The following is a 26,523-nucleotide window of genomic DNA, read 5'->3' as shown; positions in this document are numbered from 1 at the left end:
TGGAAGGAGGTTTATTTGAGTCTGTGCCCCAAGTGAGGGGCGGAGCTCACCCAAAGCTCCTATGCACTACCCGCTGATGGCTGTAGGGGGGGCCAAAAACATCTCCCGACAGATGTCATACGCTGTCGTTATAATATTATATATATTATAAATATTGCAGTCAGTTATTTGCTTCAGTATAGAGGGATGCTGGATGTAACTGCTGTCATTTTTGGATGTAATTTTTCTGCAGCATCACCCAATTAAATGTAACTTAAACATGGGTATTTCTTTTTGTTAAAATAGATGAACAAAATTGTGGCATTCAAAGTGTATCACTGTCTTCTTAACTCTTTCATTATTTTATATGTTCAAATACTTAAAAACTGGGTTCTTTGGTGGTTCTTTGGGCGGGGGTTCTGGGTAGAAACATGACAACACAAGTAACTGAGAGCATACACAGTTCTTATACAGGTGCCTGAAAAATGGTTCTTCATACACAGGGAAGGAGATTTATAGCACCTAAAAGGTCCCAGAAATAAAATATTGTTTTTATATTTTAAAACAGCAAACTACCTCCCTCCCCCCTCCCCCCTCCCCCCCCTCTCCCTCCCTCTCTCTCTCTCTCTCTCTCTCTCTCTCTCTGGGTCTGGTTTACACTCTCCAACATCATTGACAGCACCCTTCACAGCTCAGCGTGTCTTCTTATGGCCACTCTTTAGTGGAGTATTAGTAAGTAGGGAACGGTTTGGGAAAGGTCGGGTCTGTGGTCATATTCACAGTCTTGTATTTGTCTGTGGTGGAACAGAACAGTAGGGGGCGCTGTTGCGCATTTATAGAGAAACGAAACTGAAACAGACGACACTGCTGGATTTACCACTGCTCGGCTCTCAGGTAGCTCACGACCATAACCCATTAATATTATATGTATTTGATTATGTATATTTAACAGTATAATAGCTGCTTGTTTTGGTGTTGTTTGGTGTAAATCTTTAATGGTAGAATAATGGCAGTGGCAGGTTAGAGCTACTAGGTTCTTGGTTGAGGAGAACAGGCCCAATTGGTAAAAGTTAGCCAAACTTAGCCAGAATCTCAAACTTAGCCAGAATCTCAAACTTAGCCAGAATCTCAGCACTAATACTAGAGACTAGAGCTGTTAGAGCACCAGGCTACTGAAGACAGGGTTTGTGGGTTTGACATCTGGGCCCAGCAAGCCCCCACCCACGAGCTGCACCCCAGGCACCGCAGCAATGCCTGCCAGCTCCTCTGGACATGGGTGCTCACTGTGTCCACTGTCCACTGCACAGATGGGTTAATGGCAGAGGTCTTCAAAATGTTATTTCTTTGTTGTTAAAAAAATAGATTTTCATGCAAAAAAACAACAACATTGTGAGTAGTAATATCTTACACTGCCTCATAATCATTGTGTCAGACGTGTAGGGATAATACAGATTATCTGAAAAGAAAAAAAAAAAAAACTATTTCTTTCCAGTCATGGCTTCTTCCAGCTGCACCTTGTCTGAAGAACAGTTGCTGTGTTGTATCTGTCTGGACGTGTTCACTGAACCGGTCTCTACTCCATGTGGACACAACTTCTGTAAAAAATGCCTTGCAGAACACTGGGACAACACTGACTGCTGGAAGTGTCCACTATGTAACAAGAGTTTTGAGAACAGGCCGGATCTGTCGGTCAACGCTTTCATCTCTGAAACAGCTGCTCAGTTCAGAAAATCAGTCCAACATAATGCAAAAAGAGCAGCAGAGAAAAACCTCGACAGCCTTACGGAAGTGACATGCGATGCTTGTACTGGTGTCAAAAAGACGTCTGTGAAGTTGTGTCTTAACTGTGGAGCATCCTACTGTGAGACTCACCTAGAGCCTCATAAGCATGTCCCAATTCTCAAAAAACACACACTCATCGACCCTGTGGGGAACCTGGAGGACTACATATGTCAGAAGCATGAGAGACCCCTGGAGCTGTTCTGCAGAGATGACCAGATGTGTGTGTGCCTGGTCTGCACTGTGACTGACCACAAGATTCACAACACCATTCCAGTTGAGGAGGCGAGTGGTGAAATGAAGGTAATACCTAATGTCGTCTTAATGCTCAATGTTCATCTCAGCTACTTTTCAGTAGCTTTATTTCAGTGCCCTTCGTTCTGGACATTCATAAATGCTTACATATCTGTTAAATCATTCCTGTCCACAGGCTCACATGAAGAAAACCCAGACAGAAGTCCAGAAAATGATCCATGGCAGATTAGAGAAGACTGAAGAAATCAAACGATCTCTGGAGCTCTGCAAAGTAAGTCTTGGATCATCTATGAAGTTACACTAGTTTATCTTGTTGGTTTTACTTTGAATTTCTTTAGATTATAGCTGTGTGACTCAATCCTGTTCATCAGAGAAACACAGAGGATGAAACTGCAGGTGGCGTTGAGGTCTTCACCGCTCTGCTGCGCTCCATTGAGAGAAGCCAGGCTGAGCTGCTTGAGGTGATGAAGGAGAGGCAGAAGGCAGCAGAGAGGCAGGCTGAAGACCTCATTAAAGAGCTGGAGCAGGAAATCACTGAGCTGAAGAGGAGAGACACTGAGCTGGAGCAGCTCTCATACACTGAGGACCACCTCCACCTCCTACAGGTCAGTGTTCCTCTATGTGCTCAGTGGTAATCCAGCACATCACACACCAACACTGCCCATGCTGAGTGATCTCTCCTCTCTCCTCCTGGACTGTAGATTTACTCATCCCAGTGCAGCCCCCTACACACCAAGAACTGGACTGACATCAGCCTTACAACTCATTCCACTGTGGAGATTCTGAGGGCATATCTTTCACAGCTTCAGAAAACCCTAAACAGTGAATTTGAAAAAGAACTTCAAAAATTAAGTAAGTGAGCTCCAAATGTAACCAAAAGCATGTTGTCGCTGTCCATTGAAAAATATGTATTTCCAAAAAGGTAACTTTACAATAGAAGGCAAAAATTTGAAAGTCAGTGTAAAATGAAAGTTTATTCCAAGTCATTTAGAGCATTTCTATTGATCAATTCATCCAAAATTATTGACACTGTGTACAGAGCAGCTACAGGGTTCAACTACAAACGGTCAAAAAAGGAGATGCATGTTTTTTCATTGGACAGCAGCGATATACACATAATGTCCCATCATGCAAATCTCATTTACAAGATCAGTAGTCTGTGGGTAAAATAAGGTGCAACATGGCAGCACTCACAGGTGTGGGTGAGGAAGAGATCATTACCATTACCAACTTCACTTCCTATGGACCAAGCTGTGTATATAAGAGAACTGCCCAGTCTTACCTGCAAAAGAACCAAAACAGCTGCAGATTATTTAAAGCTCAGACATTTCGTCTGGTTTGTTCTTGATTGTTGAAGTGTGTGGTATCACCATGATGAGAACTATCTAAGAGCTATCTAAGGCCTCTAGAAAGAAGATTGGAGATGCATATGAGTCTGTAAATAGATTTTAAAAGTCTCAAACCAATTAGAAATCAGATGATCCATGGTCCACAACATAATTTACATGGAGTGGAGAACCTCTAAAACAACTGCCAACATAGCCAGATCAGGCCTTCTTAGCAAGTTCAGCCCAAGTGCAGACCACAAGATACATAAAGCAGTCAAAAACAACCCTAAACTACCCTAGAAAATATTCATCCTGCTTTTTTTGGAAAATGCTGTCTTATTTAAAACTCAGCCTCAACATTTAGTTTGATTTGCTCTTGACTGTTGAAGTGAGTGGTTTCACCATTGGGAGATTGTACAATAAGAATTAATCAACTTTTTTACTTGCCATCATTGGCAAAAACTTACATGGTATATTTTTTTTACTCTGTGTTTGTAGAACTGAGACGTCAACAGAAAGCAGGAGGTACTGACATGTTAATGTCTGAATTTACAATAATTATAAACAATTTACATTTTGAAGATGTTTAAAATGATTAACTATTGACTATTGTTTCTTTTGTCTTGGTTGTTTTTATTGCAGCTGTTAACTGGCTTATGGAGAACTGGATATTACTACTGTCACTTTTACCATTTCTCACATTCATTTTCATTTTCCTGATGCCGAGCAATATGTGGATCTCGTTCTATGCAGGTAAACCTTCTGTGAATTTTATTTACACTAATACATGCTTTATAAAATAAAGTAAAACTAGAATAAACTTTGACCTTTTTTTTTTTTTACATGTTCATTCATGTCTTATAGTGAGCACTATTCATTGTATCACATTCAGGCAAAATTTTTCTGTCTCTAAAACTTTTATCCTGATCAACAAGCAGGTATAGGGTAATAATATTTCATTATAAATAATTTTCACAGTTCTCTAAATCCCTTCATACAACAGTTAGTCCAGTCACGCGAGCTGATTGGAGAACCGTTCTAATCAAGCTGTCATTTTGCCGCAGCAGCACAGCGTTTTCCCAAACAGGGCTGCTTTTTAAGCAACTTTAATTTGGCGGAAGGAAATACTAACATTAAATATTACATGCCACAATTCTTAGCTACATGTTTTAAAGCTGGAGCAGATGATTTATTTTAGAAACATTTTGGTTATATTTTTTAAACACCCTTTGCATCCTCACAGCAATGAATAAATCAAATGCTTTAACAATAAAAAAACATGTAGTTAGAGGACCATACAAATCTGCTGGGTAAAGAATTCATTTGTGACCTGCATACTGACTTCACATACTATGTGTTTCTCTCAGTGGACGTGACTCTGGATCCTGATACAGCTCATCCCTATCTGACCCTGTCTGAAGATGGAAAACAAGTGACAAATGGATACAAAAATCATTATCGTCCGTACAACCCAAAGAGATTTGACCATTCTTTCTCTGTTCTGGGAAAGGAGGGATTCTCCTCAGGGAGATTTTACTATGAGGTGCAGGTAAGGGGGAATACTGAATGGACATTAGGAGTGGTCAGAGAGTCCATTAACAGGAAAGAGGAGATTACACAGACTCCACAGAATGGATTCTGGACTGTGGGGCTGTGGGATGAGAATGAGTATGAGGCCTTTGCTGGACCCTCAGTTCCTCTCTCCTTGAGAAAGATGCTCCAGAAGGTGGGGGTGTTTGTTGATTATGAGGAGGGTCTGGTCTCCTTTTATGATGTGGAGGCCAGGACTCTTATCTACTCTTTCACTGGTCAGTCTTTCACTGAGAAACTCTACCCATTCTTCAACACTGGTTATGAAACTTCTGCTCCTCTGATCATCTCTGGTTGATTGAAAGGCCTCACTATACAGATTATATTTATCAATGCTGTTCAGGAAGATCAGACAGGTGTCTCACTTCTGAACAGACATTCAAAAACACAGAGAAGCTCTGAACAAGTCTATATAACTATATACTACAGTTGTACACTTATAGATGTGATGTAGGTAGATAGATGTTTAGATATTATACCCTGTTATATATAGGTACATACTCACCAAGACCACAGTTGGTTGACACAGTTCTTAGTTCAAACCCTGAATAAATTTTGTGTGACTGCATTTTTATTTTATTTTCCATCAGATGCTGCAGGTCATTCCTTACCAACCCAGGCCAATCCCTGGACATTTACTTAAATTAGAATGAATGATCTTGATCATGTCTTTTTTTAATTCAGAAAAACAGTCTTGAACAAATGTATTAAAAGATAAGTAAAAGTCTGTTGTTCTGTTGATCGTCTTTGTTTTCTGGTTCCTTCAGCAGGGTTTGGACAGACATTAGGTGGCTTGTAACTGCAGCACATGAGGAGTCTCTATGAAAGCATGTACTCTGACTCTGGCTGAGCAGCACTTTCTGTAGATGATGATGAGAACAGCTAATAAAAACAGAACATTAGCTATGACCAACACTGATGCCACAATCATCCCTGCCTTCAGTGCAGATGTGGAGAAGGGAAGGGCAGGTTTAAAGTTCAGGCTAGAGTTAGAAATCATTGGTTGCGGAGTGTGATTCCTGCAGGAGAGAATTAAAATTCATGTGAATGCATGTTAACCATGGAATCATTACTGTAGTTAAAATCTTTGAGTGGCCAGAGCTGGAATATGGAGCTCCTTTATGGACACAGTATTGAAGAAAAGCCTCTCATGCTTTCTCACCTCTTGCTGAATGTGGCTGCAGTGGAAAGCTGAGCTGGAAGAAGGGGTTTATGGGTAGAGGCAGGTGGGTTGACATTATGGTGATGACAAAATCTCCTGTCTGGGCAGAAAACTGTACCTCGATAACCAAGCACCTGCACACCAAACAGAATGCAACAAAGATAGAGGGGTCACAGTCAGCAGTCTAGTGGAGGGTGTAGTGCAATGCAGCTGCCTGTACCAGTTGGTGTGATGGGTAACAACACCATTCTTGCTGTGGCAGACTGGGGTTTGACAACCAGCCCAGGCCAGCACACCACACTACACAATAAGTATCCTGGGCAAGCCTCTTAACACTACACTTGCCTACCTAAACAATGTTAATTAAATGTAAGCCGCTTTGGATAAAAGCAGGAGCCAAATGTTAATGTAAAAAATTTGTCCAATGAAATTACCAATAAAAACCTAAAGTGGGCTTTAAAAAAATATGAAAACATTTTTATCTCTTGTGTATTGGCATCAGTTTGAATACAAATGAATGAGTGGTATGGTTTTACTTTGGAGTTCAGTGAGGTAGTGTTTAGGCCAAGTTACTGGAGCAAACTGCTGAGAGCCAGCTGGGTCCGAATACATTCCTGAAACACTGTTCCAAGATTTTGCCTAATCTGGAAAGCATGTGGTCCATAACCTAATATGCTCTGCTAGAGCAGTCAATGAGTCCATGGAATACAGATCAGGCAAAATGAAGTACATCAGAATTAAAATAAACTATCCTGACTTAAACTAAGTTACCAAATAATGGTGTTACAAATGGTTCTTTGAGCAATGAGCCATTTTTGGTTCCATTCATATAAATGTTCTTTACGAATGTACAGGTTTGTCACACTCACATCTCTATGACAAGCACGATTTGTCTTCAATGGTATCACTCAAAGAATACTGTAGCGCAATTATTTTATATAGTGTAGCCCCAAACACAAATGCGTTTATGGTGAATTGTGAGGTTATGTCTGGCTTGTTTTTTTCTTCAAACATACCTCAATACTTTTCCCTGCTGGACAGTCGAGCCAATCAGAACCGCCAACCTGGATCTGATACATATTCCTGCCAGTGCATCTGTGTCTATAACAGTGCCCTACCACAGAAACACTGTGAGAGGAATGATCCTGTAAAACGGGACAAGGGTTGACCGAAAAGTGCAAAGCAAGATTTCCAGTGTTTTTGTAAATGAGGAACCTTCACATCATGTCATGGTTATATATATATATATATATATATATATATATATATATATATATATATATATATATATATAAAACCTTTAATGTAAAGAACTCATAACCTTTACATGATGTGGCTTTTTTGATACAAGGTATCATATATATATATATTCCTGTTACTGGAAAATCTCTACATTTAAAAATACTTCATAGTCCAGGACTACGCCTAATCACTTTCTGAGAACAGTCCAAGTTTTTTTTTTTCAGAACCATGGATCCATGCCAGGGACCATTAGGAGTTATCATTAGTACAAGTGTATTTGCATAGAGGACATTCTGTACCTCTCTGATGAGGCTGGAGAGAAAACAGCGGCTATCTGTGTGATAGATCTCTCCACTCCAGTTCTCCAGTTCACTCTTTCTTTCATTTTCTTCTTTCCAACACTCACTCTAAACAAAGACAGCATTGTGACGAGGAATGAATAGGAGATAAAATGAGAAAAAAAAACAGTCACAAGGGTAAGAAGACATACTCTGTTGGCCAAAGGTTTGTAAATGCGACAGCCCTCCAGATACTCATCACTCTGACACTCCCCCTTGTGGAGATGAAGATAGTGGCAGCCTAGTCCGCTAATGCGACGAAAAAGTCATTAAATATCAAATCATCTACAAATTATAATCCAATCATTTCTCTTTAGATACACTCATATATTAGTGCTAACAAATGATGACATACCTGCCTGTGCAGAAGAAAGATGAGGACTCGTTGCAGGTGGCGAGAGATCCAAAAAGATCACCTTCACCTATGTTCAATCAAACATTTAGACACACACTTCCTATGAAGGCTTACTGAGAACTTGTACTGAGAAAACAATGTATTTCTGAGAATTATCATGTCTGTTGTATTTGAACTGTGTAATTACTGTTAAAAAAACTGTTAAAATTGTATTTTATACCTGTGGTGTGTGGCTAGATATAGCTAAGCATGCACTCCCACTGGTTAGGCCTTCAGAAGCAGGACTGAAGGCCTTGTAGATTAGATTAACCACCAAGATAATAAGGAACTGAATGAGGAATTAACCAATCACAGTCTGATTTAAAATGGTAGGGATAATTTCCTTGATGAACAAAAATGGTATTCAAGGCCTAGAAGTCTGGAAAATCTAGATACGCAATAATTCTAAAAGTTTGTGGACACCCCATCCAATTAATGCATCCAAAAGCACATACACAGCTTGCCTAGTCCCTGTAGAGGTGTATAGCCAATAGAATAGGACTCTTTGGAACAGATAAACATGAGCCTATTGGAACCCTGCCTATTGCCAGGCATGGGTTCTCTGGAATGATGGTGCTCCATCCAATACTTTTGGAATGAGATGGGGTGGTGATTATCCAATATACTGACTTCACTAACACTCTTGTTGCTGAATGCAATTAAATCTAGTAGAGAGCATTTCCTGTACAGTTGAGACTCCAACAGAAGCAGAAAAACACTTTTAAATATCCTTGATTTCATAAGAAACAATGAATGAGCAGTTGTCCCAATACTTCTGTCCATATACTGTACACAAAAATAGAAGAAGCTCAGCACCCTATGTCACTTTTCAATTGTGTACATACTGCTGGGGAGGATCTTAATATTAGAGCATCCTCTATAGATGTCTTACCTTCTCCCCACAGCAGACTCTGGGCCTGACTAAAGTTGACTGTGTACCAGCCAGTATCCTGTAGGGCGGAGAGAGTAACCCGGTCAATCTGAAACAGAGAGGGTTCTCCCAGTGCGGCCATCATGATGGAACCTTGCAGAACGCGAGCCTCCCAGTGAGAGGAAACACCACCTGAACCAACATCCTGTGAGAGAGAGATTTGACAGTCACACAAAACAGTGGAAATTTCTGTTTATTGCATGTTCTATCCTGTGTGTGTACCTGGTTCTCCAGCGGAGCTCCCAGTTCAGTGTGTGTGGAGTTGAGGTGTGTATGTAAAGTTTTTATAACATTCGGAGAGTAGATCCTCATCTGTCCTGTCTCATCTGTGTTAGTCACATGACCACGGGAGGAGCAGCCCACACCTACTACATACACACACACACACACACACAACACAATTACTACTACACACAGCACACACTACTGTAACACCATAGTATCCACCCTAATACATTTACTAGAATTACCCCTACAGTAATATTCAGTTAAAAATGTGTTAGTAAAAGAGAAGTCCCACACTGACTCACACTGACTCTGTGAGGAGAGAGAGCAGTCTCTCCACGTGCCATAGAGATCTTTACTGAACCCCAACATGTGGAACAACTCGTGGATCACCGTCTATCAAACAGCAAAAAGTGCAAACTTACAACTAAAAAATACACTCATTCACTTTCATTTTATGCAGTTATTTACTACAGTTACCTGCACCATGCGTTCATGACTGAACCCGTCCACACGCAGTGACTCTCTGCAAATGACCACGACCCCCACAATAGGTCGTCCATCTGCATCGGTCTGACAGTGCACAGAATACGCCAGCACACTAGACTTGGAGAGACATTACAACAGAATGGACTGACCCAAAATTGACCAGATACTGTATATTTTAGGAATGTCCCAATCTGATCCAGTGGATTGGGATATATTTGAATATTGGATTGTTATTAGAACAGCTATATACACATCAATCAGCCATAACATTAATATTGAGTAGGTCCCCCTTGTGCCATCTACAAAATATTCCAAGTCGTAAGCAGCAGATCCTTTAAGTCCTGTAGGTTGTGAGGTGAGGCCTCCATGGATCACATCAATGAGCCTTAGATGCCCATGACTCTGTCACTTGTTCACCGGTTGACCACTTTTGGTAGGTACTGACTACTGCATACCAGAAAACCCCCACAAGACCTGCCTGATGTTTTGGAGGTGTTCTGACCCAGTCGTCAAGCCATCACAATCTGACCCCTGTCAAAGTGGCTCAGATTCTTATGCTTGCACATTTTTCCCACTTTTACCCTTAAAAGCTTACTGTACAATTGCTGCCTAATACATCCCAACCTTTGACAAATGATGCCACTATAGTGCCAGTGTCAGTGGCGTTAATGTTATGGCTGGAAATGGAAAAATGATAAATCGTAAATCTCCAGAAACATTCTACTACAAAGAGGCAATGCTTACATCAGCTCTACATTTAGCAGTGCTCTGAGTGTGCATGTAGAGCAGGAAGTCAGTGTCTGGGACCCCAAGCCCGTCTGGCTTTAGTACTTGAGAGTTTGGCTGGTCAGGATGTGGATAGACAATATAGCCACTCAAATGGTCATCTGGGATCTGTCAAAAAAACAGCAGCCAAGACTCAAGACTTGCTTATATTAGACAATATTTGCCCCGAATAACTGACATTATCATATTATGAAAACAAAATAATGATGAAAGAGGTTCAGGGGATCCTAAATTTAGCTACCATCAAGACCTAATTTATGCTAAAAACATTCAAACAATATTTTGAGTAGCATGACCTGAAATAAATGAATCATTTTATACCTTTCTGGTGTCTATATCAGGTTATAATATTTGAACTCACACTGTATAGTAACACAAATAAATCATGTGTGGTAAAATATTCTAAACTTCTGAACAGTATTTGTGAGAATTGTTGACTTACAGTCACGCCCAGACAACTCTCAGCTCTGTACTTTTCATTGGCTCTCCCACACCTGAGAATCAGTTGGACATTGGGGTAAGCAACATTTGTTCATCTTGTTGTTGAACAACATTAGAAAAGAATAAATGATGAAACACGAAGCCAAAGTCAGTCCAGGGACCTTGATGAGTTTCATCAACAGCCAAACAGTGACTTAAAGTTAATTAAGTTAATTACAGTAAGTAATTAAGAGGAAGAACGACCTGTTGTAGTTATAAGTGCTGCTGTTCCTCCAGATGAACCTGCAGTACTTGTTGATGTCTCTGTTCAGAAGTAGCCTGTCAGGAACCCTCCTTACTTTGGAAACATCAAGAATTTAAGTGCAACTGGAAATGCTTTTCATCATATTAATACAGGCTTATGTTTAAAGGTTTATAACTTGCTTGATAAATAAAAACATCAGAGAAATGTCACAGAGACATCAGCCACCTCTAACCCGTACATTCTTCTCCCTTCTTTTACTGCACTTTTATTTACCTTTAAACCATTTTTATGGTTATTCTTGCACATAGTGTTTATAAAGCATTCTTGTATTTAAGGGTTAAACATTTGAATGACAGAGTATCCACACACACACACACACACACACACACACACACACACACACACATCACCTGAGAGAAGTTTGGACACAGTACTAATTGCTTCACTAACTGCTGCTTCTACTCTCTCTCTCTCCCAGTGTGAGAGAACAGGGCTTTCTCTAGAAGTCCAGGTCTTGATTCTGATTGGCTGTGGCTGAAGAGCTTTAATCCAGCCCTTTTCCATTCTTCTAATTCTAAGTGACTGAGGATGGCGTGACGTGGCATCCTGGGATCTCTGGGTGGTCTGGAGAGTCAAGTCATCACGTCCAACAGAAATAACGGGCACTTGTTGTTTGACCATAGCTTCGTTCAAGGGCCAATCATAAGGGTTTGGCTGAAGGATGGGTGAAGACACCACTCTAACAGAGCTTTGCACCTGATCAAAGATACACCTTCCCCAAATACACAGAGGCCACAAGTGCAGGAGCAGCAGCAGCAGGGGTGAAGAAATGGGGGGTTGAACAGCTTTCATCTGTTAACCTGTGAAATGTACACATCATTAAACTGTTCATGAAAGACTAGAAAGTTTAGCTAAAGACTAAAGTACCAGATTTTAGCAAGCAGATGATATATTATATATTATATTGCATACATGCATACAAAATGTAGTGCTTTTACATCACTGTGTTCATTAAAACATCTCCAAACCTCCCCTTATTTTTACCTGGTTTGGTAAATCAGTGCTTAATGATGTAAATCAGGAGAGCTGGTGATAGAATTGAACAAATCCATGCTCTAGTTGAGGGCATCAAAGAGAAATCTGGATCCAAGCTTTGTTCTTCAGCTACTTTCTTAATAAAATTCATTGTATTTCCCTTTGTTTTAATTTGATATGATGTTTTTTATTAGTAGAAACAGCAGAAATCAATTGTTTATATGCGCTTAGGAGCCTAAAACATCTGCACAGTTCTGTATTTTCTCAGATTATCTTTTTGTCTAATATCATTGCACAAATGATATATGAGTAAAGAGTTCCATACCCATTGTTTCTGTGTATCTGGCATATTTAGGTCTGTATATAAGTGCTATCCTGCTGTACTGTGACTATCTAAGCCTCACCACAAGCAACTATTAAATGAAATATTACTAATATTATTGAATGCATGAATATCCTGACACTGAGCAAATGACAAACACACCATGTACATATTAATTTATGTAAAACAAACCAATATATACTGTGACTGTCTAAAGCTATTTCTTATATATATATATATATATATATATATATATATATATATATATATATATATATATATATATATATACACACACACACACACAGTACATATATTACACACATACACACCTCCATACACACGTACACAGTTAGTTCCGGCCACGCAGGCGCTCTAACCGTGCTGTGCACTGTATCACTCCGCTGAACGCCGTTGCTATAACCTAGCATGCCCTGAGCGAGGACGACCTAAAGAGAAAGGATTAAGACAGTATTTACATTATTAATAATAAAAGCTGTGAGTGGGGGACGGAGCTGAATGTGTTGGTCTGTGTGAGAAGCTGCGATTAGTGAATGGAGTTCGTTTCAGTGATGCAGCAACAAGCTGCTTGTTGAGGAACTACACTTTGGCGGAACGTTTTAATGCGAACAGTAAAATATACTATATGCTACGATCCCGACTCAGTTTTAACTCTTAACTGTTGTATAAAAGTTTAAGATTAAGACATCCCCACACCAGTAAGTCCACACAACATACAATTAATCGCATTAATGTCTATGCTACTGCAGAATACAGCGCACTGAAACTAGCTACCTACTTCTCCCACTAGAAGTTCCCTTCCTCTTACATAAGCTGTTCCTCTACACTGTATTGTGGGAAGACAGCAAAATGATGTGGAAGTAGATTAAAGGTCCTAATAACCAATGGTTTTACTTACTTGTTCCAGAAGTTCATGACTCCAAAGACTCCTTCTCTGAAATTTAAAAGAAACATTCACCATATGTACAGCCTCTTCTTTCCATCCCTCTCTCTTTAGATTAAAAGACCTGTCTGCACTGGACTTCTGTTTATCATGGTGTGAGAGATGAAACTGTCAGGACAATGAAGCCTTTGAAGTGTACAGTTTACGCTTTGAAGTTTACAGTCACCCATGTAACACCTTTCCGCTAGTTTCAGTCTTACTGACTGCCCTGTAAATACCTGTCTATCTTCACACCTCTTCAGCCAGCATCAGGAACAAGTGGGAAGGCTCAGCTGAACGCAGTGAAAATGCAACAATAATAATAATAATAATAAAAATAAAAACACTGGTAGTAAAAGTGCAAATCATTTATTCATTGTGAATCTTCTAGTTTTTTGAGCATATATACAGTGAAACACTTCCTAATAAAATCACTTTCTTTTTCATTCCCAAACACGTCGTTCTATTGCAATCACCAATGACCAGAAACACATTACACAGCTAGGCATTTGAAATACATTCAATATTAAAAACAATATTGACAGGGCAACAGAAAAACAAGAGAAAAGAAAAGATATCTGTAAGAGCAGGCAAGATCGGGTGATATTTATCATATTTATGGCACTAACATGTATCATTCATTGTTCACTGAGCCAAAAGCTAAAACCAAAAGAGAAGTCATCACCAGAGCAACCACGGTGTTGGTCAGCTTGGTGGTGCGCACAACTGCCTCAGGCACCGAGGGATTGTCTCATCTGAGTGACTGCTTTCACACACAAACACACACACACATACATACTGCACTATACACAATCAACCAGGTGCACGCACACGTACACACACACACACACACACACACACACACACACACACACTTTGGAAAATTATTGCCACTATTGCCATGCACTACCATAGACATAGTCTGGGTGAACTGAAAAACCAAAAGTGTAAACGTCTGTGCACGAGGGTGTGCATGTGTGTGTGGCCTTTTATGTGCAAGTACATACACCGTCACATGGTGTCTAGTGATCTACAGGAAGCTCATTCCAAGGCACTTCTGAGGAATATACACAGCTAAATGTGTAGCAGTGTGAAGTACACAAACACCTATACACAGACATACATAGACACTGTCATGCAAAAACCCTGTCTCTCCTGTAGCACTTGTGCCACTTGTCACTTACACTCTTAAAAATAAAGATGCTTTAAAGGGTTCTATGCCATAAAACAGAGGTCCTCAAATCCGGATCTTGAATCTGTTCATTTTTTATAATCCATAAATTTTTTCATTATTGATAATTTTATGATTGAATAAGTGAACTGATTACTAAAACGTATTTAGAACTGGAAACTGGATTCAAGGTCCAGATTTAATGATGGGGATCTGCTTTTGGTTTCCTGAAGAACCTTTTTGGTAATAAAGATGTGGGTGTGTGAAGAACCTGTCAAAGGTTTAAAGAGCCTTTACCTGATGTAAAGGTTCTTTGCCAATTGAAATGTTCTTCACACTCAAACATCTCCATTAAAAAATGTTCTTTAGGCAACCAAAAGTGTTTTTTCACGCAAAGAACCCTTTGAAGAAAGGTTTTTCTTCTTCTGTAAAGTTATTTTGGAGATTGAAGGTTTTTGTGTGACATACACAATCTAACAAAAGCTAACCCTGTAGAAGAAATGTTCTGTAAAAAAAAAATAAACCCCAAGATGCCAGACTGGATATGTGTAGCGTGGTGCTGTATACTTAGCGAAGGGTAAGACATAATACAGTTTCATTAAGATAGGCAAGGGAAGAATCTCTGTGCAAAGTGGTCCTCCGTCACACACAATCTCTGAGTAAGTGCATGTCCAACACAAGCATACATCCATACATTCATACACACTGAAGTCTCTGACGCATTCATACAACTCTCAATCTTGAGTCAGGAAAATGAATCCGTTCCTTTGAGTTAAGGCACCTTGCCAGCACAGACTACACAGACTATTTTGCCACTTACGTGCTGCTTAGATCATAATTTAGTGGTGAGAAAGAAAAACATGAAAAAATGAAGTGTGCGACAGGGGAAACAAAAAACAGATAAAGGCAACAGAGATTGGCAAGACGGGGAGAAAGCAGCAGGTTTAGCTCAGGTCAGCATGGGCACGTCGTCCTCAGAGGTCGTGTCATCGGAAAGAGGGATCAGCAGCACCTCGTCGTCTGAAGAAGAGGAGGAAAAAGATGGGGAGGCTGAGAGAGGAAGAGCGGTCGGGGAGGAAGTAGGTCTAAAAAGGGAGATACTCAGCCCCAGAGAATGGAAGAGAGAGGCCAGCGAGGGGCTGCTGGGTGGAATGGCTACAGGAAGGGGCTGCTGTCTTTCTGGAAGGTCAGCAGGCTGGATGGAGGGAGGAGGTGGAGGAGAAGGAAGAGGGGGAGGCTGAGCCTGAGCCTCTGCTTGCTGTTCCTGCTCTGTCTGTTGGGGCAAGCCCAATTTTTGAGGCAAGGGTTGACTGGCTGCTTCACTGGCTGACGAGGAGCCTCCAGGGCCTGACTGACTCGACTCCTGGCCAGAAGGAGCAGCCTCTGTCTGTTGAGCAGTGGAACTGGTGGTCTGCGTGGACCTAGACGGAGGCCTGGAAATTATGCCCCACCGCCGCAAGCGTCGAATCGCGCGACGGACGAATCTTGGCCTGCGCCTTCGCCGAGGAGAGGCAATGTTGTCCTGTCTGAGGAGCTGAAGTATTCCTCTCAGAGACAGAGAGGTGGGCTGAGCGAGAGGGGGTGGGAGGAACAGAAAACACAAGATCAAATAGCTACTCCAAATCACAGGTTAAAATAAAAAAACAAAAAAAACAAAAAAACAAAAACGCAATTCAAAAACCAAAAAGCAAACAATAGTTCATGGTTAATCTCGAAAGAGCAAGTCTTGTTATTGTTCCTCATTGCAGGGCATTGTAAGAACTTGTGCTACTGGCTTTGCTTTGCCTCAGGATAATAATGGATTCATTCATTCCAAAGGAATGCCAAGCATCTGCAGATGAGGCCAAAGCCAAACCTGATACTTGGGCAGCTTTGAAACAGCAGCAGCAAGGAATTTCCACTAGCTTAATCTTATCCATGAATGAGCCATTAAACTATCAAGACACATAGTGAAAATAGACAGAATTATTTCATATACTATTACTGTATCATTTAGACATGCTCTACAATCTTTTGCATTACCTACAGCCACATCCAAGACAGTGCTACAACCAGAACATAAACTGAGAAAGACAACCCAAGTTTTCCTTTTACCTCATTAGGGTTCTCAGTAGGAAAGTCCTCCACTGGAGGAATGATTCCCTGAGCAATCAGCTGACCATAGGAGGGTGGGGCCTGTTGCTGGATAAACTCCGCTTCTTGGCGGCTGATTGGGGCAAACAAGCTAGAGCAAAAGAGAAACATCAAACCCAGTTCTTAAAACAGCCATAAATGCTAGATCCTAAAATACCAACATTGTAGAAACATGTTCATCTTTCATGAATCTACGTATGCGACGAACGTACCTGTATTCACGAGTACGAAGTGAGTACAGCTTACAGGTGCAACCCATAGCAATGACCAGCAGTAAGCCACACACCAGGCTGCCCACTGTTGCTGCAGTGATGACCTTTCGAGGAAGGGTCACAGTGCAGTTCATCTCATCAGTGCCATCTTTACAGTCCACTTGTCCATCACAGCGCCAACTCTCAAACACACACCTGGGTAGGGACAACACACAGGGATTCACGTTTCACATTCACACAAATATGTCTTCTGGTGTCCCATAATAATAAGCTCAGGTTACTACACTAATGTCTTAACTGTGCTCACTGAACTTTGTTAATTATTATTACTGATCACTGCTCTGCCTTAATGTAACCACTCCCTTTACACAATCACTCAGGTAAAATGTGTACAATAGAAACGATTGCACATAACTGTAGAGTATACAAACAGACCATCTACTTGTTAGCTATGCTCGTACTCTGAACTACACTTGGAAAGATTATATAGTACATTTTGACAAATACAGTCAGATAAAATAGAGATCATCCCCACGGTTTGGGACACACGTAAATCATGGGTTAATCAACAAAGTTTAATCTCTCATGATCTGTGACTTCAGTAACTTGTTGATGATCAGTAACTTATTAATAATCAGTAATGACATAAAAGCAATGCAACCTGGCTGAATTATAACAGTGGGGGTAGGGGATGCAAAGAATCACTGGATTTTGACAGTGTTTCAAGCATTCTCTGCAGAATTCAGTTGTTCTTTTTTAATGACTAAGCATTTACTCAATCTGTATTTGAACTAACACTGAGGGTGACCCTATCTATAGTGTTTTATAATATATAAATAAGATCAATCATAATAGTTGAATTTAAGAGTAAAACTGAATTTATACCATACAATATATACCAACCATTTATTTAATATCAATATTTTTCCCATATAAATATATATTTTATATATTTATATATTGATATAAATATATATTTATATCAATATTGTAACCATACAAACAGCAAAAATAAGAAAAAAACATAGGTCAAACAGGGACAAACTTAAAAACAGAGAAAATAAATAAATGAATGAATGAATGAATAAATAAAATGTAAAGCATTAAAGTTAAGCAGCAACTAAAATGAATAATTAAAAGCTAGTCTAGTTGATAATTACATTATAATTAAAAACATTATGATTCATAACTGAATTTTCATCATAATATTATCAATTACTGCAATAATTCTGCACACAATAACTGTTTGACAAAATGTACATCACCCATGCTTAGAATTTATGTATCTGTATTTGTCTGAACTGTAATAAAACATTTGAACTGTTTGTCCTATATGTTAACATGTCTAAACTTACTTGTTTTGACTAAATGTTCTTCTACCATATTACATAAAAATCAAACTCACCTGTGTGGCACACAATAACGGTTTGTATAAACATCCAACATTAAAATAGAACAGCACAAACATCACAGTCCTACACTTACCGGTCACTGTCACAGTGGAAGGTCCCAGGTTGGCACACAGTGCATTCTCTCTCGTCGCTGCCATCAGCACAGTTCAGCTGGTAGTTGCACCTGTCAGTCAGGGAATAGCAGAAGGGCCGGCCGATGACGTGACCTGTTCTCTGTACTGCCCCACAGGAGAAGTGACCAGCTGGGCACCCGCCACAGCCCTCCTCATCTAGGCCAGTCTCTGCACAGTCCCAATGGCCATCACACCGTTGCTTCTGTGTGTAGCAGCCCCCCTCTGACCCTTTACAGAGACCTTCCCACGGCAGGCAATAGTCAGCGATGCGATAAGTGGCATTAAACCCCCGGCCCTCAGAGCCAGCTGGTGTGTGGTAGGTTAGAGAGAGTAGGCCAGTCTGGGACTCCACCTCCACGGCTTTGTAGTTGGACGTATATGTGATCTACCACAAAGAGAGAAGAGAGACAGATAAAGGTTTCCTGCAAGATACAAATGCATCTAAACTATGTATTTCTTTGGCTTCCAACTGTGGGTTTCACCAACTGTATGGGTATATAAGCACTGACTATAGCCTATTTGTTGCCTCACCTTTTGTCTGCTCTCTTTTACAACATAGCAACACAGAACCACAAAAGCCTAGTTTATTGCTGGTGGCAATAAACTGAAAGTGCACCACACTATACCAAGAGTCCATGGGCAAGACTCAGAAGACTGCATTTACCTACCCCTAGAACATGATTAAAAATGTAAGTCATTTAGGATAAGAGTATCAGGCAAGCGCCTGTTTTGACTTAGTCCAGGTTTTCGGACAAGTTCTTTGTCAGACTATTGTGCGCGTGTAAAAGTAGTTAAAGACTACAGCTCATCCTTTTCTGTGTGTCATTTGTGTTAGCACTTAATCATCAGCCATTTTCTCACCATTTCTGCTTAGGTAACTACTCCCAAACTCGCAATAACACTGAGGTGTAGTAAATTCCCAGCCACACTGGTTCCAGTCACTAATTACATATAGTAATAGCATATAGCACAAACCTCTCCATCTCCATTTCTGAAATAATATGAATCTGGCAGTTATTATTTACATTAAGTCAAAACTTCATAAATCAACTAAATGACCCAATAGAAATGCTCCACTGACTTCTATTAAAAGTTAAGAAGGGTTTTCTTTTTCCTGTAAAGTTTTTGCATGACAACGACAAGTCTATATGGCTACTGTACCTGGAAAAATGTCCAATAATTGTGGGTACAACATGTGTGTACTTAATAAACAATGAGGAAGGAAAAAACTGCAAATGCATTACATCTTTGATAAATTTCACACACTTTCACCAGGCTAACACACTCACAATTTTAATGACATTGCCGGTCCCGTTTGACTGGTCTGTGATCATGAGGGTATCTCCAGACCCTAGTTCTAGCTGCTGCAGCTCCAGCTTAAGGGGGCGTGGGTCCTGTGGGTCAACTGTCCACACGCACTCCATTTGGGCTCCGGTCCGTACAGGGGGCACGAAAGAGCCATAAAATGCCTGAAGATGGCCTCCACATGGCCCTCCTTGAGAAACAGGGGGCAGGTTAGGTTCTCTGTGTGGCAGACGGCCTTTCTCTGCTTGAGAGCCCACGGCAGCACCGGTGGGGGTCTGAGTTAGGAAGGGTGAGGTGTTGTGGAGGTCACAGCCATCCTCATCAGAGCCAAGTTCATCCCCTTCACCGAGGCACTCCACTTGGCCATTACAGTGCCAGGATGCAGGAAGACACCGTTCACTGTAGCATTCAAACTCACCTGGGTAACAGGGACCAGAATCTGGACACAGACAAAAGAGACAGAGGTTTTAATGTTCCTGTTTAGTATATGAGTATTAGAAAATTTGACAGGTTGTGAACAGCAATATCTGCACAATGCCATAGCACTCTATCTACCTTTAATGTATGCCAGGCGGAATCCTGCGCTAGAATAGAAGTGTGGGTAGTAGCGGTGCGTCACTGTAATGTTTCCCCCATATAACTCCAATGGCTTAGGCAGCTGGTAACCACAGAGTGAGATGGGAGCATCACTTCCTGTTGCCAAATTTACCCATTCTCTCCCACATCTCACTGTAAACTCTGAGAAACTTCAAAAGACAAGACAAAAGACAGGGATGAGAAGTCAGAGTTTTGCATAGATGCATGCACATTAAATGTGACATAAGAGAGACATGACCAGGTTTAGTGGAAATGTCTGTAATAAGACATAAGAGCACTTCTTAAATGGCGTAACTAATTTAATCACTGCCTGAACATATAAACACTGGCTAACTACTATTTTAAGTAGCTCTATAATCTCTATACATCACTGCTTGACCACACATAATGTGGATATTTCATAACAGCACCTTGTCAGTTTCAACTTTCTTGGCATACCTCAGATTCATAACAAGAAAATTTTAATACAGGCCCATTTTTAAGAGCTTTTATAACTTCTGGGCTCTTTGAATGTCTCTAGATTGGATTGGTTCCAGTACTACTAACAACACATCAACTGAAACTAGCAGAATCTATGTTATTATATATCCTGAATCATTTCAGTTTTAGAACTTGTTACTGTAATACATATTTTCTTCATTTCTTCTCAATCTCTGTTTGTATAAAAGGTTTTAATTCCACCACACCTTTTGAACAAGACATAAACACTCCATGCTCTGTGATTACTGCATGAGGGTACAGTACCTGATAATTACACGCTCTCCTACTGCTGAGGTGATTGTCCAGCTGCAGTTAATTGGGCCAGGAGGGCCATGAAGGGTTGAACTATAAATTTCCCCTTGCCTGTCCTGTAGAACCTTAGGAGACTTCCCACAATACACTGCAAGAAAAAGAGGAACATCTGATTATAAGTATCAAAAATAGCCTTTATATACCTCCAAATTCTGCAATAGGACACTTCATTTATAACTACAATAAAAGAAAGTAATAAATAACAAAACATATGCTGTATGCAAAACTGTAACCAAACTAAACGAGATCACAATGACTTCTTGTTTGCATTTATACATGAAGAGTTGTGGAGAACAGGGAAAACTTTAAGCACAGAAACTGCACCAAGGCAGTGTTTAGGTTCCACACCCATTTAAATGTCAGCTAGTCCCACATGAGATAAAGGGATCACATGATTAAAGAAATAGAAAGAGGATGATTACAGGGCTTAGATCTTATTACACACACAGACCAACCAATTCTTGTATATCAGAAGGGAAAACAGAGATACTGCTTAGCAGCAGATATAATACATTTAAGAGGTTCTTCAAAGCCTTTCAATATATATATTTTTTTCCCCCAAATCAACAAAATTATCACTCACTTAAACCGGAGGCCCGCTCCAGTTTGCAGGCTGTGAAAAGGAGATAAAAGGAAAATGGTCCAAATGTCAGCTTGGAAATCAGAAGGGCCATTGCCATCACTCTAATGCAGTTAGGCTAATATCCCACATGAACAGACCATTAAGAATCAGCTGCAGCAGCTCCATCTGAACAAGTACTTATGTGGTTATGACTGGTTCATGTCTAAGACTATATATCTATATCAGCTATCCCACTTGGTATTTGCATTTATTTAGTGATGGCTAAATCTAATCTGAAATATTATACTGGCCATTGCATGTAAACCTTACATTTATTTGTTATTCTCCTACACATTTAGATTAATATAAAGAAAATTCAACATGGGCTAAATTTAACCCTGACCTCGTTACTACTTAATGGAACTATTTAACATGTAACTTCACATGTGAAAAGGCAAACTGTGCACAGCCTGCGCACATTAACTAGCACTACAAACAAAGCAAATCACACCATATTCTGTTGTTGCCTCATCTTTAGAGGAAGTCTCACCTGTCAAAAGTAAAATACTGCAGATGCAAAGGCTGTAGGGGGCAGCCATGCTGTTTTGTACAAAGACCTACAATGTCATTTAAAATAATAAGACCAAGTAATCCATCAGTTCCTCACAGCACAGGACATCACCGCCGTCAAACTTTGCTGTAAAAGAGAAACACAAAATAACACGGATCAAACGTGGAAAACTGACAGGAAAAGGGGTTATTTCACAGAGCAGGGTTATTCAGTGGGTGTATACGGGTTGCCAAAGTATGGAGACCATGAAGAAATAATAATAAGAAATAATAATATTTAAAGACTTAAAACATGTCCTTACTATGATAAATTGCTCCCTTAAGTTGACTAAATCCTCACATTTAGTTGGGGAACGAACTGTTAAACTCAGAGGCCAATTTTTAATGCATTCAGTGATACTTTAGGGACATAAGCGAGTACTGGACCTTGTAATTGTACTAGACATATAGTCAGGCTGGATTAGTGGTTAATGTTACCTAGCTAGCTATGAAGAAACCGAGCTCTGCAGAGCACCTCCAGACAAAAACAAATAACGTTAGTCTCGTTAAACCACCAGAGCAACTTGCTGAGCTGTTGTAGCCACCTTACCGTCACCTCATAAGCCTACTCCAGAAACTAAACGGAGTATTGAGAAGGCAGATTATGACAGAAAGTGCTCAAAAATAGCCGCACAAAAACACTTGTAGAGGATTTCCCGTCTCGTCTCGCCCCGTTTCTCCTCTCAGCAGTGACGCAGGCTCGTGTTTGGTTTCGATACCGCATCAACATTAACCGTGAACCGACACGAAGGCACTTCGACAAATATCAAACAGCCTAGACAAGACACAGTTAAAGCCCTTGTCTATGAGAGGAGCCCCCTTGAAAGATAATCTTAACGATAACAATCCCACTGAAAGTTTCGCTTTCAGCTGCGCTCTCTCGGAAACTCCTCTGACTTTGTTAGCTGAGCTAAGCTAACGCTAGCCAGCAGCTGCTCCCGTTTTTCACTTTTTCCGCCACCGACACTTCAGCCGTACCCCGATTACCTCTCCGTTCGGCAACCCCATCAATGATTATTTCGTCCCCGTGTGCTGTGGTGGGAGACAAGTCCGTTTTCCTACCTTTCCTCCGTCTTTTCTGTTGTTGACATTCGCTCTCTCCGCCACTTCCGTGTCAGTCCGCTGGAGATCAAGCGGCCGCCCACGGACGTCCTGGTGACGTCATTGCGCAAGCGCATTGACTGGGTGTGAGAGCAGAGCTAGCTTAGCTTCAGAGGGAGCAACGTGAACAGCCGGCTCTTTGTTTTCGCCACATTATTTTAAAAGTCATTTAAGTCACGATTAATTATATTAAACTCTCCACTACCTGCTGCCCGCTGTCCTGCTCATCTCATCTCACTCACATTTCCATCTTGTTTGGCTTGACCCCCCATTTACCTTTTTATTTTTTTAATTCAATTTTGATTCATTGTTGTTTTTAATTCCTGGTTTTTATTATTATCTGGTTTCGACCAGAGGAGGATGGGTTCCTCCTTTGAGTCTTGGTTCCTCTCAAGGTTTCTTCCTCTCTGCTCGAGGGAGTTTGTCCTTGCCAAATCAAATCAAATCAAATCAAATTTTATTCATCACATACAGTCATACACAGTATAACTTGCAGTGAAATGCTTTTATGACAGTCTGCTCACATCAAGCTATACAATAAAAATCTACATTTAAACTTAACTAAACCTTAACTTAATGAAGTAAAGTGCAAAAGTGCAAAAGAAAAATAAAATAAAAATGAAGAAAATAAAAATAGAATAAGTTACATTTAAGTTAAAGAATAAAATATAAAAATATGAAAATATAGAAATATAAGCAAAAAAAAATACAGAATACAAATATACAAATATATATACAGAGATGAAATAGTGCGTGTCTGTGTGTGTGTGTGTATATATATATATATATATACATATGTACATATTTATCTGTATGTGAGTGTATGTGTGAGTTAAAAAGAAATATTTTCATTATTGTCCGTAGTGTCCGTAGTGCCACTCTTGCCATTGGTTTTCTCAAAATAGGCTTGGACCAACATTTGTTGTAAAAAGTGCTGTATAAATAACATTGAATTGAATTTAACTGTGTTTCTAGCTCCAACGATTCGTGAGAATGTGAAGTGTGTCCAAACACAGTGACTTTTACTGCATAGAGGGTTAATTCTAACAGATGGAGAACCTTAAACAGTCGCTTCACTGGTACAAGCACAGTTCATTCAGTCCCCTCCAGTGTTGCCTGAGCCAAATGAGCTTTCTCAGCTCAATACATAAAATATCTAAATATAAATAAATATGATTACTGAGATGGGAGCACTATTTTGGCCACAAGCATCAGCACAATACATTTTTTAAATGTTTTATTTATGCCTAAAAATCTTTTATGAATGGATATAGACGACATGGGTTTCAACTATTGTTTACCTGCTGAGGTTTTAATTGTAACACTGTGTTAAAACTAACCCTAGTGTAAGGAGGCTGTACTTTGGCCTGGTTAGCTGTCACTCTGAATATGGTCAGAATTCACAGAAGACATTGCTCTGAGAAGATGACCAAAAGTACGTTTTACTTGGGATGGACCCTTTTTTCATTTAACCTGTATTAGTTAGTGATTGGCTATCCCATACTACTTTATTTTGATTATAATCTGTATTAGAATGCATATCCATGTATATATTCATATATAATGAAATATTACATACATATTAATGCAGATATGCAATGCAAACTGGAACTCAAGCACTGCTTTTAATCAAGGTCATAGTCTCAAAACAATCCACTGGAGGTCCATCAGGAGTGTCCAATCTCAGCTAAATGTGCGGGATTAAGTGAGCTCCAGCTTGTTTGGAATAAAAACCTGCAGACACACTGGCCCTTGGACACCCTTGAAGTAACTAAACGGTTTAATATATGTGCAAATGACTAAATAAACAAAAACAATGTTGTCTGTCCTCAGACCCCTGCACCTATGCAATGCTCACTGAACTCTGGGTCTCCAGATCCTTGAGCTTGTGCAGCCTTGCTCAAATTAAATGTGTTTGTCATTTTTCAAGTGTATATAAGTTCACATACTCATAAGAGATGGTACTGTCTGGTTACACCATACAGTATGGTTACTGATTATTTATGTAATTGTTCTATTGCACAAAAAAAATACAAAATGTGGCATGGGTAAAAATAATGGCACAATACATATAATTAAATACACATCTAAAACATGTAGCCAATGCTTATGTTTAGGTTTGTTTCCCGTAGAGGATTTTTTTAGTTATGTACAATTTGGAAAACCAACAAAATGTCTCAGTTGACCATTAGTACTGTTGCATTTGCCTGTATGTTCAGTTAATAATATTCAAGGTTACTTAAGATAGAAACATCCTTTATATTGTAGCACACAGACACGGATTCATAACACTCACATTGCTTTTGTTATTTCTGTAAGTGGTATCACAGCCATAATTGCAACTATAATAAAAGTTTATATGTAACACATTTATTTAAACACTAGGGGGCGCCGTTACAGTGCTGTGAACGCGTGGTCTTTTTTAAAACCACCTAAAATCAGTTTGTATAAACATGTCGAAAGCTAAATAAAGGTCAATTATAAGATAAATATAATACATCCACGACTATTTAATAATCATGAATTATAATAGTTATAATTAGTATTTATAATTAGTGAATTACAATGCGCACTTATTAAATCACTGCTGGGAACATCCTGCAAACTATTAAATCTCCATAGTCAGTTCAGCTTGTGATTCTGTCTTAAAGGGATTAAGTTTAGTGTCGATATTTAATTTTTTTAGTCCAGTTTTCAACAAATGAATCGTTTAATCCATGTACACTATACTACCTGCATTCACCGCTGCTGTCTGGCACAGCACCAGCAGTCAGAGGTACACATAGGACTCTTCAGATTAGGGTCTTCTCAGTCCTATGTGTGGATAAACGTGAGAATAAGGCATGGTGGTGTGGTTGGTATGGTATGTTCTGGTGGTTGTTTGGAAGCGTTTGGAAGCTTTTGGACCGAAGTCCCCTCTTGTGGGTTCAGCTGATGCTCTCTGGAAGGAGGCAGGCTGTCTGGGCAGGGGGAGGAGAAACTTCTTTTTTTTTCCTCGCCTCTCTTCCTCGCTTTTCCGCACTGTTAGGAAGA

The 26,523-nt window shown here is 39.9% G+C and overlaps 3 protein-coding genes across 3 annotated transcripts; 1 reads left to right on the top strand and 2 right to left on the bottom strand.

The window, feature by feature from the left end:
- Positions 1-798: 798 nt before the first annotated feature.
- On the top strand, positions 799-5,658 carry LOC140562095 (E3 ubiquitin-protein ligase TRIM39-like). The gene is made up of 8 exons (XM_072687497.1): positions 799-873; positions 1,472-2,061; positions 2,189-2,284; positions 2,385-2,618; positions 2,715-2,865; positions 3,840-3,866; positions 3,984-4,094; positions 4,709-5,658. Exons 2-8 carry the CDS (start codon positions 1,474-1,476, stop codon positions 5,227-5,229), a joined length of 1,728 nt encoding a protein of 575 aa, XP_072543598.1. The 5' UTR covers positions 799-873; positions 1,472-1,473; the 3' UTR covers positions 5,230-5,658.
- Positions 5,443-12,036, bottom strand: LOC140562096 (ciliated left-right organizer metallopeptidase). Its single transcript, XM_072687498.1, has 14 exons — positions 11,594-12,036; positions 11,183-11,276; positions 10,941-10,992; positions 10,457-10,606; positions 9,704-9,829; positions 9,529-9,619; positions 9,221-9,366; positions 8,960-9,143; positions 8,029-8,095; positions 7,826-7,922; positions 7,635-7,742; positions 7,110-7,238; positions 6,094-6,227; positions 5,443-5,950 (listed from the first exon to the last, which is right to left on the bottom strand). Exons 1-14 carry the CDS (start codon positions 12,033-12,035, stop codon positions 5,716-5,718), a joined length of 2,055 nt encoding a protein of 684 aa, XP_072543599.1. The 5' UTR covers position 12,036; the 3' UTR covers positions 5,443-5,715.
- Positions 12,037-13,836: 1,800 nt separating this feature from the next.
- lrp10 (low density lipoprotein receptor-related protein 10) lies at positions 13,837-23,530 on the bottom strand. Its single transcript, XM_072687496.1, has 10 exons — positions 23,452-23,530; positions 22,331-22,477; positions 21,802-21,831; positions 21,171-21,306; positions 20,385-20,575; positions 19,814-20,268; positions 18,485-18,909; positions 17,000-17,194; positions 16,749-16,878; positions 13,837-16,221 (listed from the first exon to the last, which is right to left on the bottom strand). Exons 2-10 carry the CDS (start codon positions 22,377-22,379, stop codon positions 15,604-15,606), a joined length of 2,229 nt encoding a protein of 742 aa, XP_072543597.1. The 5' UTR covers positions 22,380-22,477; positions 23,452-23,530; the 3' UTR covers positions 13,837-15,603.
- Positions 23,531-26,523: the final 2,993 nt, after the last annotated feature.

Source organism: Salminus brasiliensis, chromosome 9 (assembly GCF_030463535.1).
Source record: "Salminus brasiliensis chromosome 9, fSalBra1.hap2, whole genome shotgun sequence".
Classification (NCBI taxonomy): Eukaryota; Metazoa; Chordata; class Actinopteri; order Characiformes; family Bryconidae; genus Salminus; species Salminus brasiliensis.
Note: the sequence above shows the minus strand (reverse complement) of the source record. Positions and strands in the feature narration are given on the sequence as shown.

Bases quoted from the DNA above. Each gene is read 5' to 3' on its own strand.
- LOC140562095 (XM_072687497.1), top strand. From the start codon at position 1,474: ATGGCTTCTTCCAGCTGCACCTTGTCTGAAGAACAGTTGCTGTGTTGT. The intron at 2,062-2,188 runs GTAATACCTAAT...TCCTGTCCACAG, and splicing joins AGGCGAGTGGTGAAATGAAG to GCTCACATGAAGAAAACCCA. The intron at 3,867-3,983 runs GTACTGACATGT...TTTTTATTGCAG, and splicing joins ACGTCAACAGAAAGCAGGAG to CTGTTAACTGGCTTATGGAG.
- LOC140562096 (XM_072687498.1), bottom strand. From the start codon at position 12,035: ATGAAAGCTGTTCAACCCCCCATTTCTTCACCCCTGCTGCTGCTGCTC. The intron at 8,096-8,959 runs GTAAGACATCTA...GATTGAACATAG, and splicing joins GAGTCTGCTGTGGGGAGAAG to GTGAAGGTGATCTTTTTGGA. The intron at 5,951-6,093 runs GTGAGAAAGCAT...TCTCTCCTGCAG, and splicing joins GCAGCCACATTCAGCAAGAG to GAATCACACTCCGCAACCAA.
- lrp10 (XM_072687496.1), bottom strand. From the start codon at position 22,379: ATGGCTGCCCCCTACAGCCTTTGCATCTGCAGTATTTTACTTTTGACA. The intron at 20,576-21,170 runs GTACTGTACCCT...TGTCTTTTGAAG, and splicing joins GGAGAGCGTGTAATTATCAG to TTTCTCAGAGTTTACAGTGA. The intron at 18,910-19,813 runs GTGAGTGTGTTA...TCTTTGTGGTAG, and splicing joins CCGGCAATGTCATTAAAATT to ATCACATATACGTCCAACTA.